Below are 17,281 nucleotides of genomic sequence, written 5' to 3' on the forward strand. Positions count from 1 at the left end.
GTTTTTAGCTGATATGAGTGGAACCTCGTGTGGTCGTCTGCTGCATTAGCCCATCTGTGACAAGGTCCGACGAGTTGTGCGTTCCGAGATGCCGTTCTGCACACCACTGTTGTACTGTGCTGTTATGTCTGTTTGTGTCCCGCCTGTTAACTTGCACAATTCTTGCCATTTTCCTTCAACCTCTCATCAATAAGCTGTTTTCGCCGACAGGACTGCCACTGACTGGATGTTTTTTGTTTGTCGCACCATTCTCTGTAAACCTTAGACACTGTTATGCGTGAAAAGCCCAGGAGGCCGGACGTTTCTGAGATACTGGCACCGACGATCATTCCATACTCAGTTGCTTAGGTCACCCGTTTTGCCCATTCTAACGTTCAATCAAACACTAACTGAATGCATCGATGCCTGTTTTATATAGCAAGCAAAGCAAGCAAATGGAGCAAACCATTTTCCTGAACAGGGTGGTGTACCTGGCCACTGAGTGCATATTCTTCTTAACTACTAACTTAACCCATGTTCCGTATTCATGTGTTAAAGTTCACGGTTGCTCCTATTACCCCCATTGAATTTTAGCTAGTGGTGGCTAAAGTAAGATTAGGTTTTTAGAGGCTGTTAAGGAAACTGAACCATGGAGTACTGTTTCTTCTGGTCTAGACTACTTTCAGAGGGAGAAACAATCTAACAACAACTTGTAAAATACTGAACTTCCCCTTTAATATTCATCAAGTAGTTCAATGGATAAAGGTACTGTGCAAAATAACTTCCTCTCCTGGTCTTGATTGTCACATTCAGTACATTCGTTTTTTTATTCTGACGTACACAGCACACATGGGGGTGTACATTTTCCTTACATTATAGCGTTCAACATTTTGCACTGACACAACCTAACAGAAATACCTTATATGGCGGGCACAAAAAATACATTTCTACCAGATTGGAAATGATCATATAGTATAACATTTCTAAAATCTGTTAAAATAAAAATAAATCTTAAAAGCAATGACCCTCATTGACTGGTCCCTACTGAACATGATTTCAATTTTTTTCAATATACTTCAAAGAAACTTCCAAAAACACATTTCAAATGTGTTAGCTGAAGCAGAGACTTGATGAAAATGTATTAATACAATAAATGTATTTAGCACATTTCTAAAGGTGTATACCGTTATATTCTGTAACGTTTCGTGGGAACCTGATGCTCATATATGGACAGACTGACACCGTTAGCCCCCATAATTCCCTGATACAGCCCTGACCTAAGTCCAATAGCTTGTTTAAAGAACAATGGACTGACATTATTTCCTTCTAGCTGTGTTGTTTATCCAAAGTTCCACTGTCTTGTTGTCGATATCCGCCGATGTGATGGAGTACAGCAGTCGTAGTACATGCCCGTGTTGCAGTGGTCCGTGACTGTGACGGCTGGCTGCGGGGCCATCGGATGTTGGCTGACCCTGCTGAGGGTAAACAAATACACAGAGGTCAGAGGTGGAAGGTTTCAACCTAGTCTTCCTTATAGGGAATTGTTACTTACCGTTTCCTCCTCCTCTTAGACAGGTCCCAAAATGTTCTCAATCTGTTCCACTCTTCCTGTCATGTCAGTTAGTGAGAAGAGTAAAGGCAATTCTTTTTCATGGTAAAACATTAGGAATAAGCCACAACTAGAATAAAAGGTTAATAAACACAGTTACATCTGAAAAACTAATTTATAACATTTTCTTTTCATACACATATATTTTTTTTACAATTGATCTACAACATCATATTATCCAGTTGACAAAGTAGCATTTGCTTCCACAAATCTAAACCGCATAATGTCATGGTAGGTCATGCAACCCAGCCCATCAATCATACAGGCATTGAAGATAACCCATGAATTGCTTTGAAGGAGGCATACCACTGAGTCTTCAGCCTATAATGAGTGTTGCGGTCAGTTATTTTCCTACTGTGAACTAACAGAAAGGATATGTCTGGCAGTGATCTCCTGGAGGGCGGCCTGTGTCTGCATCTGGAAAGCCAGTCTGGCTTCACACTTACAAGGGTCCTCCACCACCACCACCACCTTCATCTCTTCATGTTGGGACAGAGCAATATGTCACGTTAGTGTTAAAGATTACATAATGTATGTACATACAGTTGAAGTCGGAAGTTGACATACACAGGTTGGAGTCATTAAAGCTAGTTTTTCAACCCCTCCACAAATTTCTTGTTAACAAACTATTGTTTTGGCAAGTCGGTTAGGACATCACTTTGTGCACGTAATTTTTCCAACAATTGTTTACAGACAGATTATTTCACTGTATCACAATTCCAGTGGGTCAAACGTTTACATACACTAAGTTGACTGTGCCTTTAAACAGCTTGGAAAATTCCAGAAAATTATGTCATGGCTTTAGAAGCTTCTGATTGACTCAAATGATGTCAATTAGCCTATTGGAGGTGTACCTGTGGATGTATTTCAAGGCCTACCTTCAAACTCAGTGCCTCTTTGCTTGACATCATGGGAAAAAGCAAAAGAAATCAGCCAAGCCAAAAATTGTAGACCTCCACAAGTCTGGTTCATTGTTGGGAGCAATTTCCAAACGCCTGAAGATAACACAATCTGTACAAACAATAGTCTGCAAGTATAAACACCATGGGACCACGCAGCTGTCATACCGCTCAGGAAGGAGACGCGTTCTGTCTCCTAGAGATGAACGTACTTTGGTGCGAAAAGTGCAAATCAATCCCAGAACAACTGCAAAGGACCTTGTGAAGATGCTGCAGGAAACCGGTACAATAGTATCTATATCCACAGTAAAACAAGTCCTATATCGACATAACCTGAAAGGCCGCTCAGTAAGGAAGAAGCCACTGCTCCAAAACCGACATAAAAAGCCAGACTACGGTTTGCAACTGCACATGGGGACAAAGATCGTACTTTTTGGAGAAATGTCCTCTGGTCTGATGAAAAAAAAAGAACTGTTTGGCCATAATGGCCATCGTTATGTTTGGAGGAAAAAGGGGGAGGCTTGCAAGCCGAAGAACACCATCCCAACCGTGAAGCACAGGGGTGGCAGCATCATGTTGTGGTGGTGCTTTGCTGCAGGAAGGACTGGTGCACTTCACAAAATAGATGGCATCATGAGGTAGGAAAATTATATTGAAGCAACATCTCAAGACATCAGTCAGGAAGTTAAAGCTTGGTCGCAAATGGGTCTTCCAAATGGACAATGACCCCAAGCATACTTCCAAAGTTGTGGCAAAATGGTTCAAGGACAACAAAGTCAAGGTATTGGAGTTGCCATCACAAAGCCCTGACCTCAATCCTATAGAAAATTTGTGGGCAGAACTGAAAAAAACGTGTGCGAGCAAGGACCACAAACCTGACTCAGTTACACCAGCTCAGTCAGGAGGAATGGGCCAAAATTCACCCAACTTACTGTGGGAAGCTTGTGGAAGGCTAGCTGAAACAATTGACCCAAGTTAAACAATTTAAAGGCAATGCTACCAAATACTAATTGAGCGTATGTAAACTTCTGACCCACTGGGAATGTGATGAAAGAAATAAAAGCTGAAAATTCATTTTCTATACTATTATTCTGACATCTCAAATTCTTAAAATAAAGTGGTGATCCTAACTGACCTAAAACAAGGAATTTTTACTAGGATTAAATGTCAGGAATTGTGAAAAACTGAGTATAAATGTATTTGGCTAAGGTGTATGTAAACTTCTGACTTCAACTGTACAGTAGATAACAGCACACAGGAGGAGCCTCTCACTCAATACCTCCCAACTAATGTTGTTATACTGTTGAGTTCCATGTACTAATAGGGCTTGCAGTTGTTCTTCTACAGACCAGGGTTGTGTTCAGTCGAGTACATCGTAGCAAAAGGTGTTTTACACTGGAAAATAAATGTGTTCTTATTGAACTAGATCAGGTAGAGTCTAGAACATTTTCTCCCTACTAAACATGACCATGTGTAAGTACTTTACCTAGGTTCAACTAATCCTCTTTGATAGCAGTAGACTTTTCCAAAAACTAATCCCTTACCTATCCTGGTTTTGCTCTCATGTTCTCTAGTATGCAAGACGGACAGCACAGAGTTGGTTCCATTTGCATGGCCATGACAGGAACACAATGCTATGACAACGTTGAAGCAACCTAGCGAGTGTTACAAAGTGTTCGGCAAATGGAACACCAACGGTGAATCAAGTAGTAATATTGATTTGGCACCAGTTGGATTTTAAAAGCTGAATGAAGACTTATCATTCATGTGCTGCTTAAAAGAAAACAAACAAATTAGAGATCTTCTGTGATCACTATCCATAACGGGTCGAGCATCTGAGCAGACTCAACATAAAGTTCAAATTATATAAAGGAGGCATATTTATAACACAACCAGTTAGCCCACTGACTCTTACGTTTCAGAGTACACGTTTTCTGGTCCAGGTTCAAGATATATCCCTTCCGACACTTGCAGTGATGGGACACGTTGCTGCTGACACATATGTGCTCACAGTCGTGTCCAATGGCACAGGGGTCCACACCTGGAATAAGCCGGGGTTAAGGGAAGGAGCTGACAAGCTAGCAGCATGGATACAATTTCATAGGCTGGCATCATATTTGGAACTGTTATAGTTTGTATGCATAAGGATTCGGTCTAAGTAAAGGTGATCTGGGGTAGTATTCTGAAGAAGCCATACTATCAAACATACTTACCTCACTGTATGTGATGGTCATTTATAACTCACTTATTCAATTTCATTCCTGGATGGCAATTTGATAGAAACACTCATTTCAAAGTGAAGATGCCATAACAAACTGAAGTAGGATCACAGTTTTAAGTATATATACACATATAGTGACACGTTTGCCATAGCCTGTTTGATGAAATTGTGGATGCAAAGGACACTTGTATTATCTGAGTTCCAGTGGCAATATTTGCAAGCTTCAAAAAGCTGTATGGAAGTATATATTGACATAGTGCCAGCTATACACTGTGGCTGGAAAGCTGTTGGACCATACACCTTCCATGCAACTCAGCCAAGGTCCTTTGCAAACATAGTGGGGAGGTTTACGTGTCTGATTCTTGGAACATGTTTTCTTGTCCGTGTTCAAGAGATACCCCTCCCGACACGCGCAGTGATAGGAGTTGTTGCTGCTAACACACATGTCCTCACAGTCGTGTCCCATGTCACAGGGGTCCCAACCTGGAATAAGTCGGGGTTAAGTGAAGCTACATAAAGCAGCATGGGTACAATTTCATAGGCTGGTAAGTTTGGAACGGTTATAGCTTGTATGCATTCAAAAGTGATCTGAAGAAGCCATATTATCAAACATACTTACCATATATAAACGCTGGTCGTTTATAACCCCTTTATAATCTAATTTCTCTAAGAAAATGTAATTTCTGTATATAGTATAAATAGCATAACAAGTATAGATACCATAGCAAACTGAACTAAGACATGTTTTTGAGCATATGCATGTAAGTGCAGAAGGTATACGCATTTTTACATAGCCTGTTTGATGAAATTGTGGACGCAAAAGACTGTTTGTTGTATTGTCTGAGTTCCAAGCTTCAAAACAGTGTATGGAAGTATATCAATAGACTATTGAAATAAAGCCAGCTATACACTGAAGGCCACCTAATGTGACTGGAAAGCTGGTGGACCATACACCAACTCAGTCAAGGTCCATTGCAAACATAGAAGGGGGAATGTTAACATAAAAAAATAAATACATTTTAAAAACAATACTAAAATGTACACAACATTCAAGTTTAAATAAATACTAGAATGTTATGAAAAAAAGTCAATTTACTATTCAAAATTACTTTGAAGAAGATTTTAGAATAGTATTCTGATCATTTCAAACAAAGTAGTACGATTGACAGATTCAAAGCGATCTCTGTGTGGCATGATGCTTTGATTTCTCATTGGTCAATCGTTAATGAGCAGTTACCTCTTCGATCACCTTGCACTTGTTGAAGGACCATCCTGTCTGTTACTGAGAGTGAGGAACCATACCTGACTGTTCACTGTTTCCCAGACCCAGATTAAGCCTAGTCCTGGACTAAGAGACACTTTCAATAGAGATCCTCCATTAAAATAGAATTTTAATCCGGGACTAGGTTTAATGTAAATGTGGGAAACCAGCCCAGAGTAGACCAAATGGCCGAACTACTTTCCAATGGGCTAAAATCTAGTGCCAGGGTATATAAACCTTTAATCCATGTGAGGTCTGTTTTTTCTCTTTACCATTTGGTCAATGTATAATTTACACTTGAATAGCAAACCTAAGGATTCAACATGAAGTGCTAAAGAGAAAACAGATTAAACCACCCCTGTAGACGGTACACGGTCCCTACACATTCTCGGACTAAAACCAAAGTTTAAGGTTAAGACTAGTCTCCTCCTCCTCCACCCTGCTCAGTCATACCACACAGGGTCTCCCTGAATTTGGAGGTGAGCTTCTCGATGACGCCGTAGGTCTCCACGTAGAACACGTGGTCTTCCAGAGGGTTGCTGGCCATCAGCCGCAAAGAGGTCATGTCGGCTCGGTCCACCCCCACCGCGTAGATCTCGATGCCGGACCCCCGGGCAGCCGCTGACACCTCCTCCACCTGGTCCTGAGGACGCCCGTCTGTCACGATGATGGCCACCTTGGCGATGTTCTTCGACTTCGGCCGTGCGCCCGACTCTTCGGTGAAGGCCTCGGTCATGGCCGACTTGATGGCCAGGCCAGTCATGGTGCCGGCTGCGAGGGGCTCGATGCGGGTGATAGCCTGCTTCATGTTGGGCTTGTTCAGGTGAGCCTTGAGCAGGAACTCGATCTTGACCGTGCTGGCATAGTTGACCACGGCCACACGGGTGGCTTCTGGTCCGACGTCCAAGGTGTCGACCATGTCGGCCAGGAAGATCTTGACCTTCTCAAACTCGCCGGGTCGCACGCTGCGGGAGCTGTCGATGATGAAGACCAGGTCCAGGGGACGGCTCCTGCACGAATTGTCTGTCACTGGTGGCAAACCAGAAGCATTGCAGCTCTTAACAAGCTGGCCATATGTTCACACTGAAAAGCCCAGTTTATTTCATACAAAGTAATTCCATTGACACACACACATGTAGCCCTAGTTTGTGGATTGAAAAGCGACATACATTCATTCATATTAGTGTCCGTGAAGAAAGGTGAAACAATTCAGCTACACAAAAAAATGACATTTTTCATGGTTGTTTGGGGGATGCACAACTCTGGTTTCTTGAGAGTTGTAGGTTGAAAGAGGGGTTCGTAAGGCCATGAGTTGTGCATCATTTCAGTTAGACGGTTTAGAGGTTAGTTATTACAGTATATCATGCCTTTCATGGAGACATACTGTATCCTTTCACCTCTCTTAACTGTTCTTCTATGTCAATAGTTCAGGATTGGACTGTGAAAGGCCAAATTGAATGGCAAGGCTTAATTAAGCTTTGACATCCCAACTGGCGCAGAATTGTAATTGTTACCAGTATCCTTCTTTAATCATACTGTTGTCAAAACGGATGTTTTTTTCCAGAATAAGTAATAAAAAAAATCCTTCTAATGCAGTGAAGAGTATTTAAATGTATATCCAGTCATTCATAGTTTTTCTGTTCCAAATTATAAACTGCGGAGAACAAGAAAGTAATTTTTTACTTGTCCCGGAATGCTTCACCCCGGTATTGTATGGTGTTTTGTCATTATTAGACTGCAAATAACCTACATTCTGGCTGGTTAGTTATGTGATGAAATTATCAATGAGAATGGTTGGTTATGTGATGAAATTATCAATGAGAATGGTTGATTATGTGATGAAATTATCAATGAGAATGGTTGGTTATGTGATGAAATTATCAATGAGAATGGTTGGTTATGTGATGAAATTATCAATGAGAATGGTTGATTATGTGATGAAATTATCAATGAGAATGGTTGGTTATGTGATGAAATTATCAATGAGAATGGTTGGTTATGTGATGAAATTATCAATGAGAAAGGTTGATTATGTGATGAAATTATCAATGAGAAAGGTTGATTATGTGATGAAATTATCAATGAGAAAGGTTGATTATGTGACAGTAGTCCTGTGCGATTATAACATATAAGACAGAGCTGACCTGGACATCTATGGATTGAATTGGTTGGGTTGGAAGGGAAACCTAGCTTCTACCTGTCTCCACACTGGTGGTGGTGATGACGACGCTGCTGCTTTGGGTACTGACAGGTAGTGTTGGCGGCACGGGGGTGGCGGTCACCTCCAGTGGCAAGGTGGTCATCACCGGTTGCAAGGTAGTCACTGATGGTAGAGTTGGAACTCTGGTGGGTAGGTACACCACAGGGGTCGTTGGCACTGTAGTAGGTTTAGGCTGTACTAGAGGTAAAATGTGTGGACATTTACCTTTGAATTTATGGTGGTGGCTCACTGGTGGAAAAAAAACTTTAAACGGGTGGTGGTGAACTACTGGAGGTGAAAGGTCTTGGTATAGGTTGTACACCACCGGTGGCGCTCGCCCTTTGAATCTGTGTTGGTAAGGTGGTAAGGGGACAGAGGGTCTGGGGTAAGCCACGGGTGGAGATAGAGGGCCAGGTTGTTGGTAAACCACGGGCAGGTGGATCCCTGGTGGCTGGTGGTGGTAGTGATAGTCTCTATGCCTGTATGCACTGGCGTGAACTAGGGGCCACCAGAGGAGGAGAGGAGGAGCGGTAGAGCAAATTAGTTAGTCAGCAAATGGGAAAGATGTGAGTCTTTATGAATTATAGTTATGGTTTCGATGCGAGTTTGTATGAATGATAGTTATGGTTTCGATGTGAGTTTGTATAAATTATTGTTATGGGTGTGTTGATGTGAGAATGAACTCCGCTTGCTTTAAGAGTTAGCATGAGAATACTGATTAGTTGTTGAATCATGAGTAACATTTAAGCTGGTAGCCGCTTGGCTCGTTTCGAACAAGCATAGAGGAATATCAGTAATATCAGTAATATTATAAAATATTGTAAGTTGTAAATTACTTACACATGCATTTAGTCTTGTAGCACATATAGATTTGACAAATATGGTGTCTGTCTTATAAACTTGGATGTCATTGTTTAGCCAATAAAGCAAAATCAATGTATAATTTGTCAATTTTGAAATTGTATGTAAAAAAAAAGTATATGTAAATCTATAATGAGTTATTGCCACGTTGAACTGCATGTACATGGAATGCATATGTCCAAGTACCTTAGTACACGTATTAGCATTTCCATATAGCAGACTAGGGTAGCAAAATTCTGGTAACTTTCCCAAAAGGATTCTCCAACCAGGATTTCTGGAAAACCAGGGAAAAAGTTACTGGAATTTTGCAAACCTATAGCAGACCCAATTATCTACAATACAAGGATTGGCTATAATAAAACCAATTGTTCCGTGCACATTTTACGCGATTTTACGCACGGACACTTGGTTGGTTCTCAATTAGGAGAAGTATGAAATTATCGGATTAATCTCTCGTGGACAGACTACGAGTAGTTGGCACGATATTTTGATCAGATTAGACAAATAATAGAATTCAATAAGCGCTTTTCAATTTTGCCTGAAAATGTACTTGGCTAAACAATCAAATGATATACAGTGTGTATGTATCATGACACAAAACACAAATAGAAAGGTGTACGGGGGACCGACACCTTTCTCTGAAAACCTACCTGAAAGATCAAGCGTCCGCAGCGGTGGCCGGGCAATATTTCTACGTTGTGCATAACTTTGAGCAGCAACCTGCTGTGGATCGAATCCATTCAAACGGTACGTTCCGTATACATCAGACACAAAGAGGAAAAGGCAGTAGACGAGACTCCCGAATAAAGACTTCATTGTACCAATGTTTTCTTCTCACGTCCGTTCAAATTCTTGCCGGTTTACCCTGTCCGCACAAATGTCTGAAACTCAAACGTTTAGGAGAGGGTCTTGGAGGACCAATTTGAAGACCACTGACCAAAGCACGTGTGTAATTATTGTCCAATCCAAATGCAAGACGGAAAAGAGTGCATTTTTCCCCTCCCCAAACCAAACACCATTTTGGAAGGGTCAGTGATGTGCAGGACCCTTGAATGTCCCTACCCCATGTCAATTGGATTGTTTTAAGAAGGTCAAACCAAGAATCATTAAGCTATTTGATTTTGAATTTTAAGACTCCTTGAAGTATCAAAAAAATATACAGTACCAGTCAAAATTTTGGACACACCTACTCATTCAAGGGTTTTTCTTTATTTTACTATTTTCTACATTGTAGAATAATAGTGAAGACATCAAATCTATTAAATAACACATATGGAATCGTGTAGTAACCAAAAAAGTGTTAAACAAATCAAAATATATTTTATATTCTTCAAAGTAGCCACCCTTTGCCTTGACATCTTTGCACACACTTGGCCATCTCTCAACCAGCTTAACCTAGAATGCTTTTCCAATAGTCTTGAAGGAGTTCCCACATATGCTGAGCACTTGTTGGCTGCTTTTCCTTCACTCTGCGGTTCAACTCATCCCAAACCATCTCAGTTGGGTTGAAGTCCGGTAATTGTGGAGGCAAGGTCATCTGATGCAGCACTCCATCACTCTCCTTCTTGGTCAAATAGCCCTTACATAGCCTGGCGGTGTGTTGGATCATTGTCCTGTTGAAAAACAAATGATGGGATGGCGTATCGCTGCAGAATGCTGTGGTAGGCATGCTGCTTAAGTGTGCCTTGAATTCTAAATAAATCACTAACTGTGTCACCAGCAAAGCACCCCGACACCATCACACCTCCTCCTCCATGCTTCATGGTGGGAATCACAGTTGCGGAGATCATCCGTTCACCTACTCTGCGTTACAAAGACACAGCGGTTTGAACCAAAAATCTCAAATTTGGACTCATCAGACCAAAGGACAGATTTCCACTGGTCTAATGTCCATTGCTCATGTTTCTTGGCCCAAGCAAGTCTCTTCTTCTTATTGGTGTCCTTTAGTAGTGGTTTCTTTGCAGCAATTCGACCACGGAGGCCTTATTCACAGTCTCCTCTAAACAGTTAATGTTGAGATGTGTCTAGCACCCCTACCTTGTCACAACACAACTGATTGGCTCAAATGCATCAAAATGGAAAGAAATTCCACAAATTAACAAGGCACACCTGTTAATTGAAATGCATTCCAGGTGACTACCTCATGAAGCTAGTTGAGAGAATGCCAAGAGTGTGCAAAGCTGTCATCAAGGCAAAGGGTGGCCACTTTGAAGAATCTCATATATTTTGATTTGTTTAACACTTTTTTGGTTACTAAAGGATTCCATATGTGTTATTTCATAGTTTATTTTTACTACATTGTAGTGAAGACAAAGAGAAACACTAGAATGAGTAGGTGTGTCCAAACTTTTGACTGGTACTGTATGAAAAAATGTTTTGATGAAAAATAATGTTTGGTCTTACCGCTATTAGCCATTACAAACACATTGAATAACATATTCACTACATGGACAACTCCCCCCCAAAAAATCAACAGGAACTTTGGCCTTTAGTGTCTGTCCTAGATCTGATCGATATAAGATCAGGACACATTTTATACTTAAAAAACAAAAATGTATTTAACCCCTTATTTTTGGCACTAAATAGTGGCCATGCATACAGTGCATTCGGAAAGTATTCAGACCCCTTGACCTTTTCCACATTTTGTTACATTGCAGCATTATTCTAGGTAGCCTAGTGGTTAGAGCATTGGGCTAGTAACTGAAAGGGCAAAAGGTAAAGGTGAATGGTAAAAATCTGTCCCTGAGCAAGGCAGTTCACCCACTGTTCCCCGGGCGCCGAAGACGTGGATGTCCATTATCACAGCCCCCCGCACCTCTCGGATTCAGAGGGGTTGGGTTAAATGCGGAAGACACATTTCAGTTGAATACATTCAGTTGTACAACTGACTAGGTATCCCCCTTTCCCCTAAAATTTATTAAATTGTTATCAATCTACACACAATACCCAATAATGACAAAGCAAAAACTGTTTGACATTTTTACTATATATATATACACATATATATATATACACACATACATAATTATTCAAACCCTTTACTCAGTACTTTGTTGAAGCACCTTTGGCAGCTATTACAGCCTTGAGTCTTCTTGGGTAGCTTGGCACACCTGTATTTGGAGAGTTTCTCCCATTCTTCTCTGCAGATCCTCTCAAGCTCTGTCAGGTTGGATGGGGAGTGTTGCTGCACAGCTATTTTCAGTTCTCTCCAGAGATGTTCGATCCGGTTCAAGTCTGGGCCACTCAAGGACATTCAGAGGCTTGTCCCAAAGCCACTCCTGCAATTTCTTGGTTGTGTGCTTAGGGCATTGTCCTGTTGGAAGGTGAACCTTCGCCCCAGTCTGAGGTCCTGGGCGCTCAGGAGTAGGTTTTCATCAATGATCTCTCTGTACTTCGCTCCGTTCATCTTTGCCTCGATCCTGACTAGTCTCCCAGTCCCTGCCACTGAAAGACATCCCCACAGCATAATGCTGCCACCACCATGCCTCACTGTCGGGATAGTGCCAGGTTTCCTCCAGACGTGACACTTAGCACACATGCCAAAGAGTTCAATCTTGGTTTCATCAGACCAGATAATCTTGTTTTGCATGGTCTGAGAGTCTTTATGGTGCCTTTTGGCAAACTCGAAGCAAGCTGTCATGTGCCTTTTACTGAGGAGTGGCTTCTGTCTAGCCACTCTACCATAAAGGCCTGATTGGTGGAGTGCTGCAGAGATGGTTGTCCTTCTGGAAGGTTCCCCCATCTCCCCAGAGGAACTCTGGAGCTCTGTCAGAGTGACCATCGGGTTCCTGGTCACCTCCCTGACCTCCTCCTCCTCCCACCTCCTCCCCCGATTGCTCAGCTTGGCCGGGTGGCCAGCTCTAGGAAGGGTCTTGGTTGTTACAAACTTCTTCCATTTAAGAATGATGGAGGCCACTGTTCTTGGGGACCTTCAATGCCGCCAAAAGTTTTTGGTACTCTACGGACAATTCCTTCAACCTCATGGCTTGGTTTTTGATCAGACATGCACTGTGGGACCTTCAGACGAGTCTTGTGAGGCCTGTGGGTGTCCTAGAGCAAAGCAACTGACCTATAGGTGTTCGTGAGTCTCACCTTTCCACAGAGTTCATATTGTGTAGCAAACTGTTCAGACACTACAGACAGAAGTTGGCAGATTGGTTGTATGGACTTCAGATGAGTCTCAAGACGCCATCATACTCGTGAGTCTCATCAATCCATAACAGTTTGTAGGCCAAACCGTTTGGACGCTACAGACGATTGTGTGAGAAGACTGATTTCATGGTCTGACAAACACCACTCCAGCTCTGTCACCTTTCACCACAGATGCAGAAGTTTTACATAGGCAGATGCTGTGGATTGAGACGCATCCAATTTGCATGGGGATTTTGTTATTATGCTAATTTGATTTCCGTGGAGGCACGGACATCGACCTCAGGGGTTAAACGGGTCAGGTAATGGTAAGGGTTAAGGTTAGGGTAGGGACGTCCCAAGGATCCAGATATAACAATGAACATTTTGGAAGCTGTCTAGAGAGTAGCCTCTTGCTTTTGAGTTTGCACTGTTTATTTCTTTCAAAGAAAGTGTTATAAGCCTGAGTAAATGTGAAATTAAAAAAGAATAGCATAACCAACTTCTTTAACATTGATTTAAACAAATTATACAATGGCAAAATATGAAATAGCCCTATGGGGAAAAACATAACATCTGGCGCTGTAGATTAGTGTGAAATAATTGTGGCGCATTATTAAATTAACTATTTACATCTAATAAACTGAATACATTCATTGCCCTACAAAGCGCGGAGTTTGCGATTCAAATTCAAATTTTATTTTTGTCATTTACTGACAAGAGATGGCGCCAAAATCCATTCTTTAGGCTAGAGAAGCTGCTTCTAAATCGATTTCAACAAATGCAAAAAGTAATTAATACTGTAGGCCAAATAGGCATTGGTTAACAATGACATCACATTGAGCTTTTGCAGCTTAATAGCTGCATTGCCTACACTTTAAATTGTATATATATTTTTGCAAACGTTCCATTTCCTAAAAATGCCACGTTCATCCACTTATCAGTACATTTGTAAACAGCCTAAACATTACGAAATTTCTATTCGATCAAACAATCCTCATAATTCCACACCCTCTCACAGACCTCGATTAAAAAAAAATCCCCACTTGGTCTGTTTCTCACATGGACAGATTTTGGGTGGAGTAAATCTTCTCGCTTTCTCCCTTCCAATCTGGTCAGATTAAAGTGCAGGAAATTGTTATACCTCTGAATTGAGAGGACTCAAGAGATAGAGGGTTTTGTTTTAGTCATTCAGCCAAGTGCTGCCCTGAAACAATATGGAAATTGCCATTTAAAATAAGAGTGAAGTATCACACAGTAGGCCTAGTCCTAGCATGGTGACAAAACTGCTAGATGAATGTGCTGTGAAATATACAGTAATAGCCAGTGGTGATTTTAGCATGTAAATCTTGGTGGGGCAAAAAATAAAAAAATTCACGCAAAGCAGCCACAACTGTCAGTAAGTGTCCATGGTGGATTCTTTGAATGAAGAGATTGAGATAAAATTGTCGAGTTTGAGTGTTTGTTGCAGTTTGTTCCAGTTGCTAGCTGTAGCAAACTGAAAAGGGGAGCGACCCAGGGATGTGTTTTCTTTGGGGACCTTTAACAGAATGTGACTGGTGTTGTATGTGGAGGATGAGGGCTGCAGTAGATATCTCAGATGGGGGAGAGTGAGGCCTAAGAGGGTTTTATAAATAACCATCAGCCAGTGGGTCTTGCGACAGGTATACAGGAAGGACCAGTTTACAGAGGAGTATAGAGTACAGTGATGTGTCCTATAAGGAGCATTGGTGGCAAATCTGATGGCTGAATGGTAAAGGACATCTAGCCACTAGAGAGCACCCTTACCTGCCAATCTATAAACGCCGTCTCTGGAATCTAGCATGGGTAGGATGGTCATCTAAATCAGGGTTAGTTTGGCAGCTGAGGTATGTGGTATTGTGATAAATGTTTGTATTTCTGCCTGTCAGAGAGAGCGGGCACTCCACCATGCACAAATAAGGACAAGAGCGGTGACTTGTTTTGCTCTCAAGAAAAGGGCGCCACTGAAAGGAATGATTACTGGGGTAGCGGTAAATGTAAGTGGCCAACTGAAGGGGAAGATTCCTAGTGTTTGTGATGCTAGTTGTTTGGTGCGATGCAGACAGGGTGGCGTGAATGTTGAAACGGAAGAGTCATTGTTTGTTCTTTTGAGTTTTGTTGTTGACTCCCTGCCCGACAAAGCAGGCTTTTGTGCCAAATCCATTACAGGTGTACCAACACCTAGGAACCTCCCTCCTACACACTGCTGCCACATGCCCATAAGCTTAACACCTGTAACATAATGGATTTGGCACAAAAGCCTGCTTTGTTGGGCAGGGAGTCAACAAAACTCAAAAGAACAATGACTCTTCCGTTTCAACACTCACGCCACCCTGTCTGCGTCGCACCAAACGACGAGCCGAAGGGCATGACAACAGAATGTGTAGTATTGGAGAAAGAAGTGGTATCTTAATTGTAGGGGTGCACATGGGACTGGGCATCAGAAGTGTCCAGAGGCAAGAGACGCAGGTTGTGGTTACCTGGGTTAAAGTAGTGCAGAGGTTGTCATATGCAGAGGCATTGAAGAAAGTAGAGGAAGATGGGTCAAGGATCCTGAGAATGTGTGTCAGTAGTAAATCTGTGCCAGCACAGAGAGAGAGGCCAACGAGTAATATATGGTTCAGTAAGATTGGCTTTTTAGCGTTCATAGCAATGGTTCTCTTTTTATTTAACTAGGCAAGTCAGTTAAGAACAAATTCTTATATAGAAGGGACGGCCTACCCCGGACGACGCTGGGTCAATTGTTCACCGCCCTATGGGACTTCCAATCACGGCCGGATGTGATGCAGCCTGGAATTGAACCAGGGACTGCAGTGACGCCTCTTGCACTGAGATTCAGTGCCTTAGACCACTGCGCCACTCAGGAGCCCAGTTATCAACTGTATCGCAGGGATGGAATGTAAGTCCCAGAAAATAGAGGTTATGGTGGCAGCTGCAGATAAGTATTCGGGTGTACGAGATTTGGCGTCAGAAGAGTTACAGGGTGAGCTGAGTCTCGTCCTCCCAGGCCATTGGTTGGACCAGATAGGTTTAAATAGTGGAGCAGGATGGTGAGTTTTTAATGAGTTTAGGGTTAAGATGGCAGGGTATTTTTTTTTTTTTATATATATATTTAAAAAAAAAAATAACTTTCCCCTTTTTCAATACAAAGTATAAGGGATTCATACACCAGTCTAGTTGGTGGCGGTAATGCAACATTTAATGAAAGTCAACAGCCCTTTAAACCTCATCGAAGAAGTCTGGAGCTGGATTTGTCATAAGCATTGAGGGAAAAGAACTAGAGATCATGAAAAGAAGATGGCGTACCAGGAAGAAAGTGGAACATTATTAATAAATATGGAGTGGAGGACTGCAGAATCCTTCTGGAAGGAGAAGATGACGGATAAGGAATATGGAGTGGAGGATTGCACAGAACTTTTGGAAGAGCTAGAGAAGGATAGTAAATGTGACAAGAGTGAGGGGGAATTAATTGTGGTGGCAGGTGCAGTGATGACCGGTGAAAGGGAGCTGAGTGTAGAGGGAAGCGGTGCGGTGAGGACGATTGGCGTCGAGCAAAAAGAGGAATACGTGCTCTAGTAGCTCAGAGATGGAACCTGACGGGAGTATGGATGCAGTACCTGCACTGAGGACTGCTGAGTTTGGGCCTCATCCCCAGGATGGAAAGGATAATTCTGGCCCAGTGGGAGTGAGGTTTGTGGAGAGAATGGATCCTTGCATTTTGGCTGATCCATACGTGGTGTCAGGTTGGGTGGAGAAGGGGACTGTTGAGTTGGTGAGAGTAACTGAGTGGATTAGTGATTATTTACTGTGTTTCTTCAGTCTAGAGGGAGCGGGCGCTCCAGATCATGAGATTAGGGACAATAAATGTGACTTTCTTTACTCTCCGGAGCAGGGTGCCATTGAAATGAGTGCTAACGGGGTGGCATTAAGTGTTGAGGATCAGTTGAAATGGAAGATTCCTGGTGTCTGGTGATGCCCGCTGTTTGGTGCGACACAGATCCGGTGGAGAGCGTGGGGAAAATACTACGGACATTGTGCCGAAATTCAACAGTGTTTTAGGTGTCAAGTTTATTGGCATGTTGCAACAGTGTGTAAGACAGAG

General features: G+C 42.2%; 1 protein-coding gene across 7 annotated transcripts; it reads right to left on the minus strand.

The window, feature by feature from the left end:
• Positions 1–779: 779 nt before the first annotated feature.
• On the minus strand, positions 780–10,030 carry matn3a (matrilin 3a). Of its 7 annotated transcripts, none has more exons than XM_029734164.1 (8): positions 9,681–10,030; positions 8,167–8,667; positions 6,423–6,998; positions 5,060–5,191; positions 4,403–4,528; positions 1,966–2,067; positions 1,532–1,602; positions 780–1,451 (listed from the first exon to the last, which is right to left on the minus strand). In XM_029734164.1, the coding sequence occupies exons 1-7, from the start codon at positions 9,844–9,846 to the stop codon at positions 1,547–1,549; spliced, it is 1,659 nt and encodes a 552-aa protein (XP_029590024.1). In that variant the 5' UTR covers positions 9,847–10,030; the 3' UTR covers positions 780–1,451; positions 1,532–1,546. The 7 variants fall into 7 exon arrangements, with proteins under 7 accessions (XP_029590024.1, XP_029590022.1, XP_029590027.1 ...); XM_029734162.1 differs by having other exon boundaries at positions 780–1,454; positions 9,681–10,029; XM_029734167.1 differs by lacking the exon at positions 6,423–6,998 and having other exon boundaries at positions 780–1,454; positions 9,681–10,028.
• Between the last annotated feature and the right edge of the window lie 7,251 nt (positions 10,031–17,281).

The sequence above is a fragment of the Salmo trutta genome, chromosome 35 (genome assembly GCF_901001165.1).
Source record: "Salmo trutta chromosome 35, fSalTru1.1, whole genome shotgun sequence".
In the NCBI taxonomy this organism is placed as follows: Eukaryota; Metazoa; Chordata; class Actinopteri; order Salmoniformes; family Salmonidae; genus Salmo; species Salmo trutta.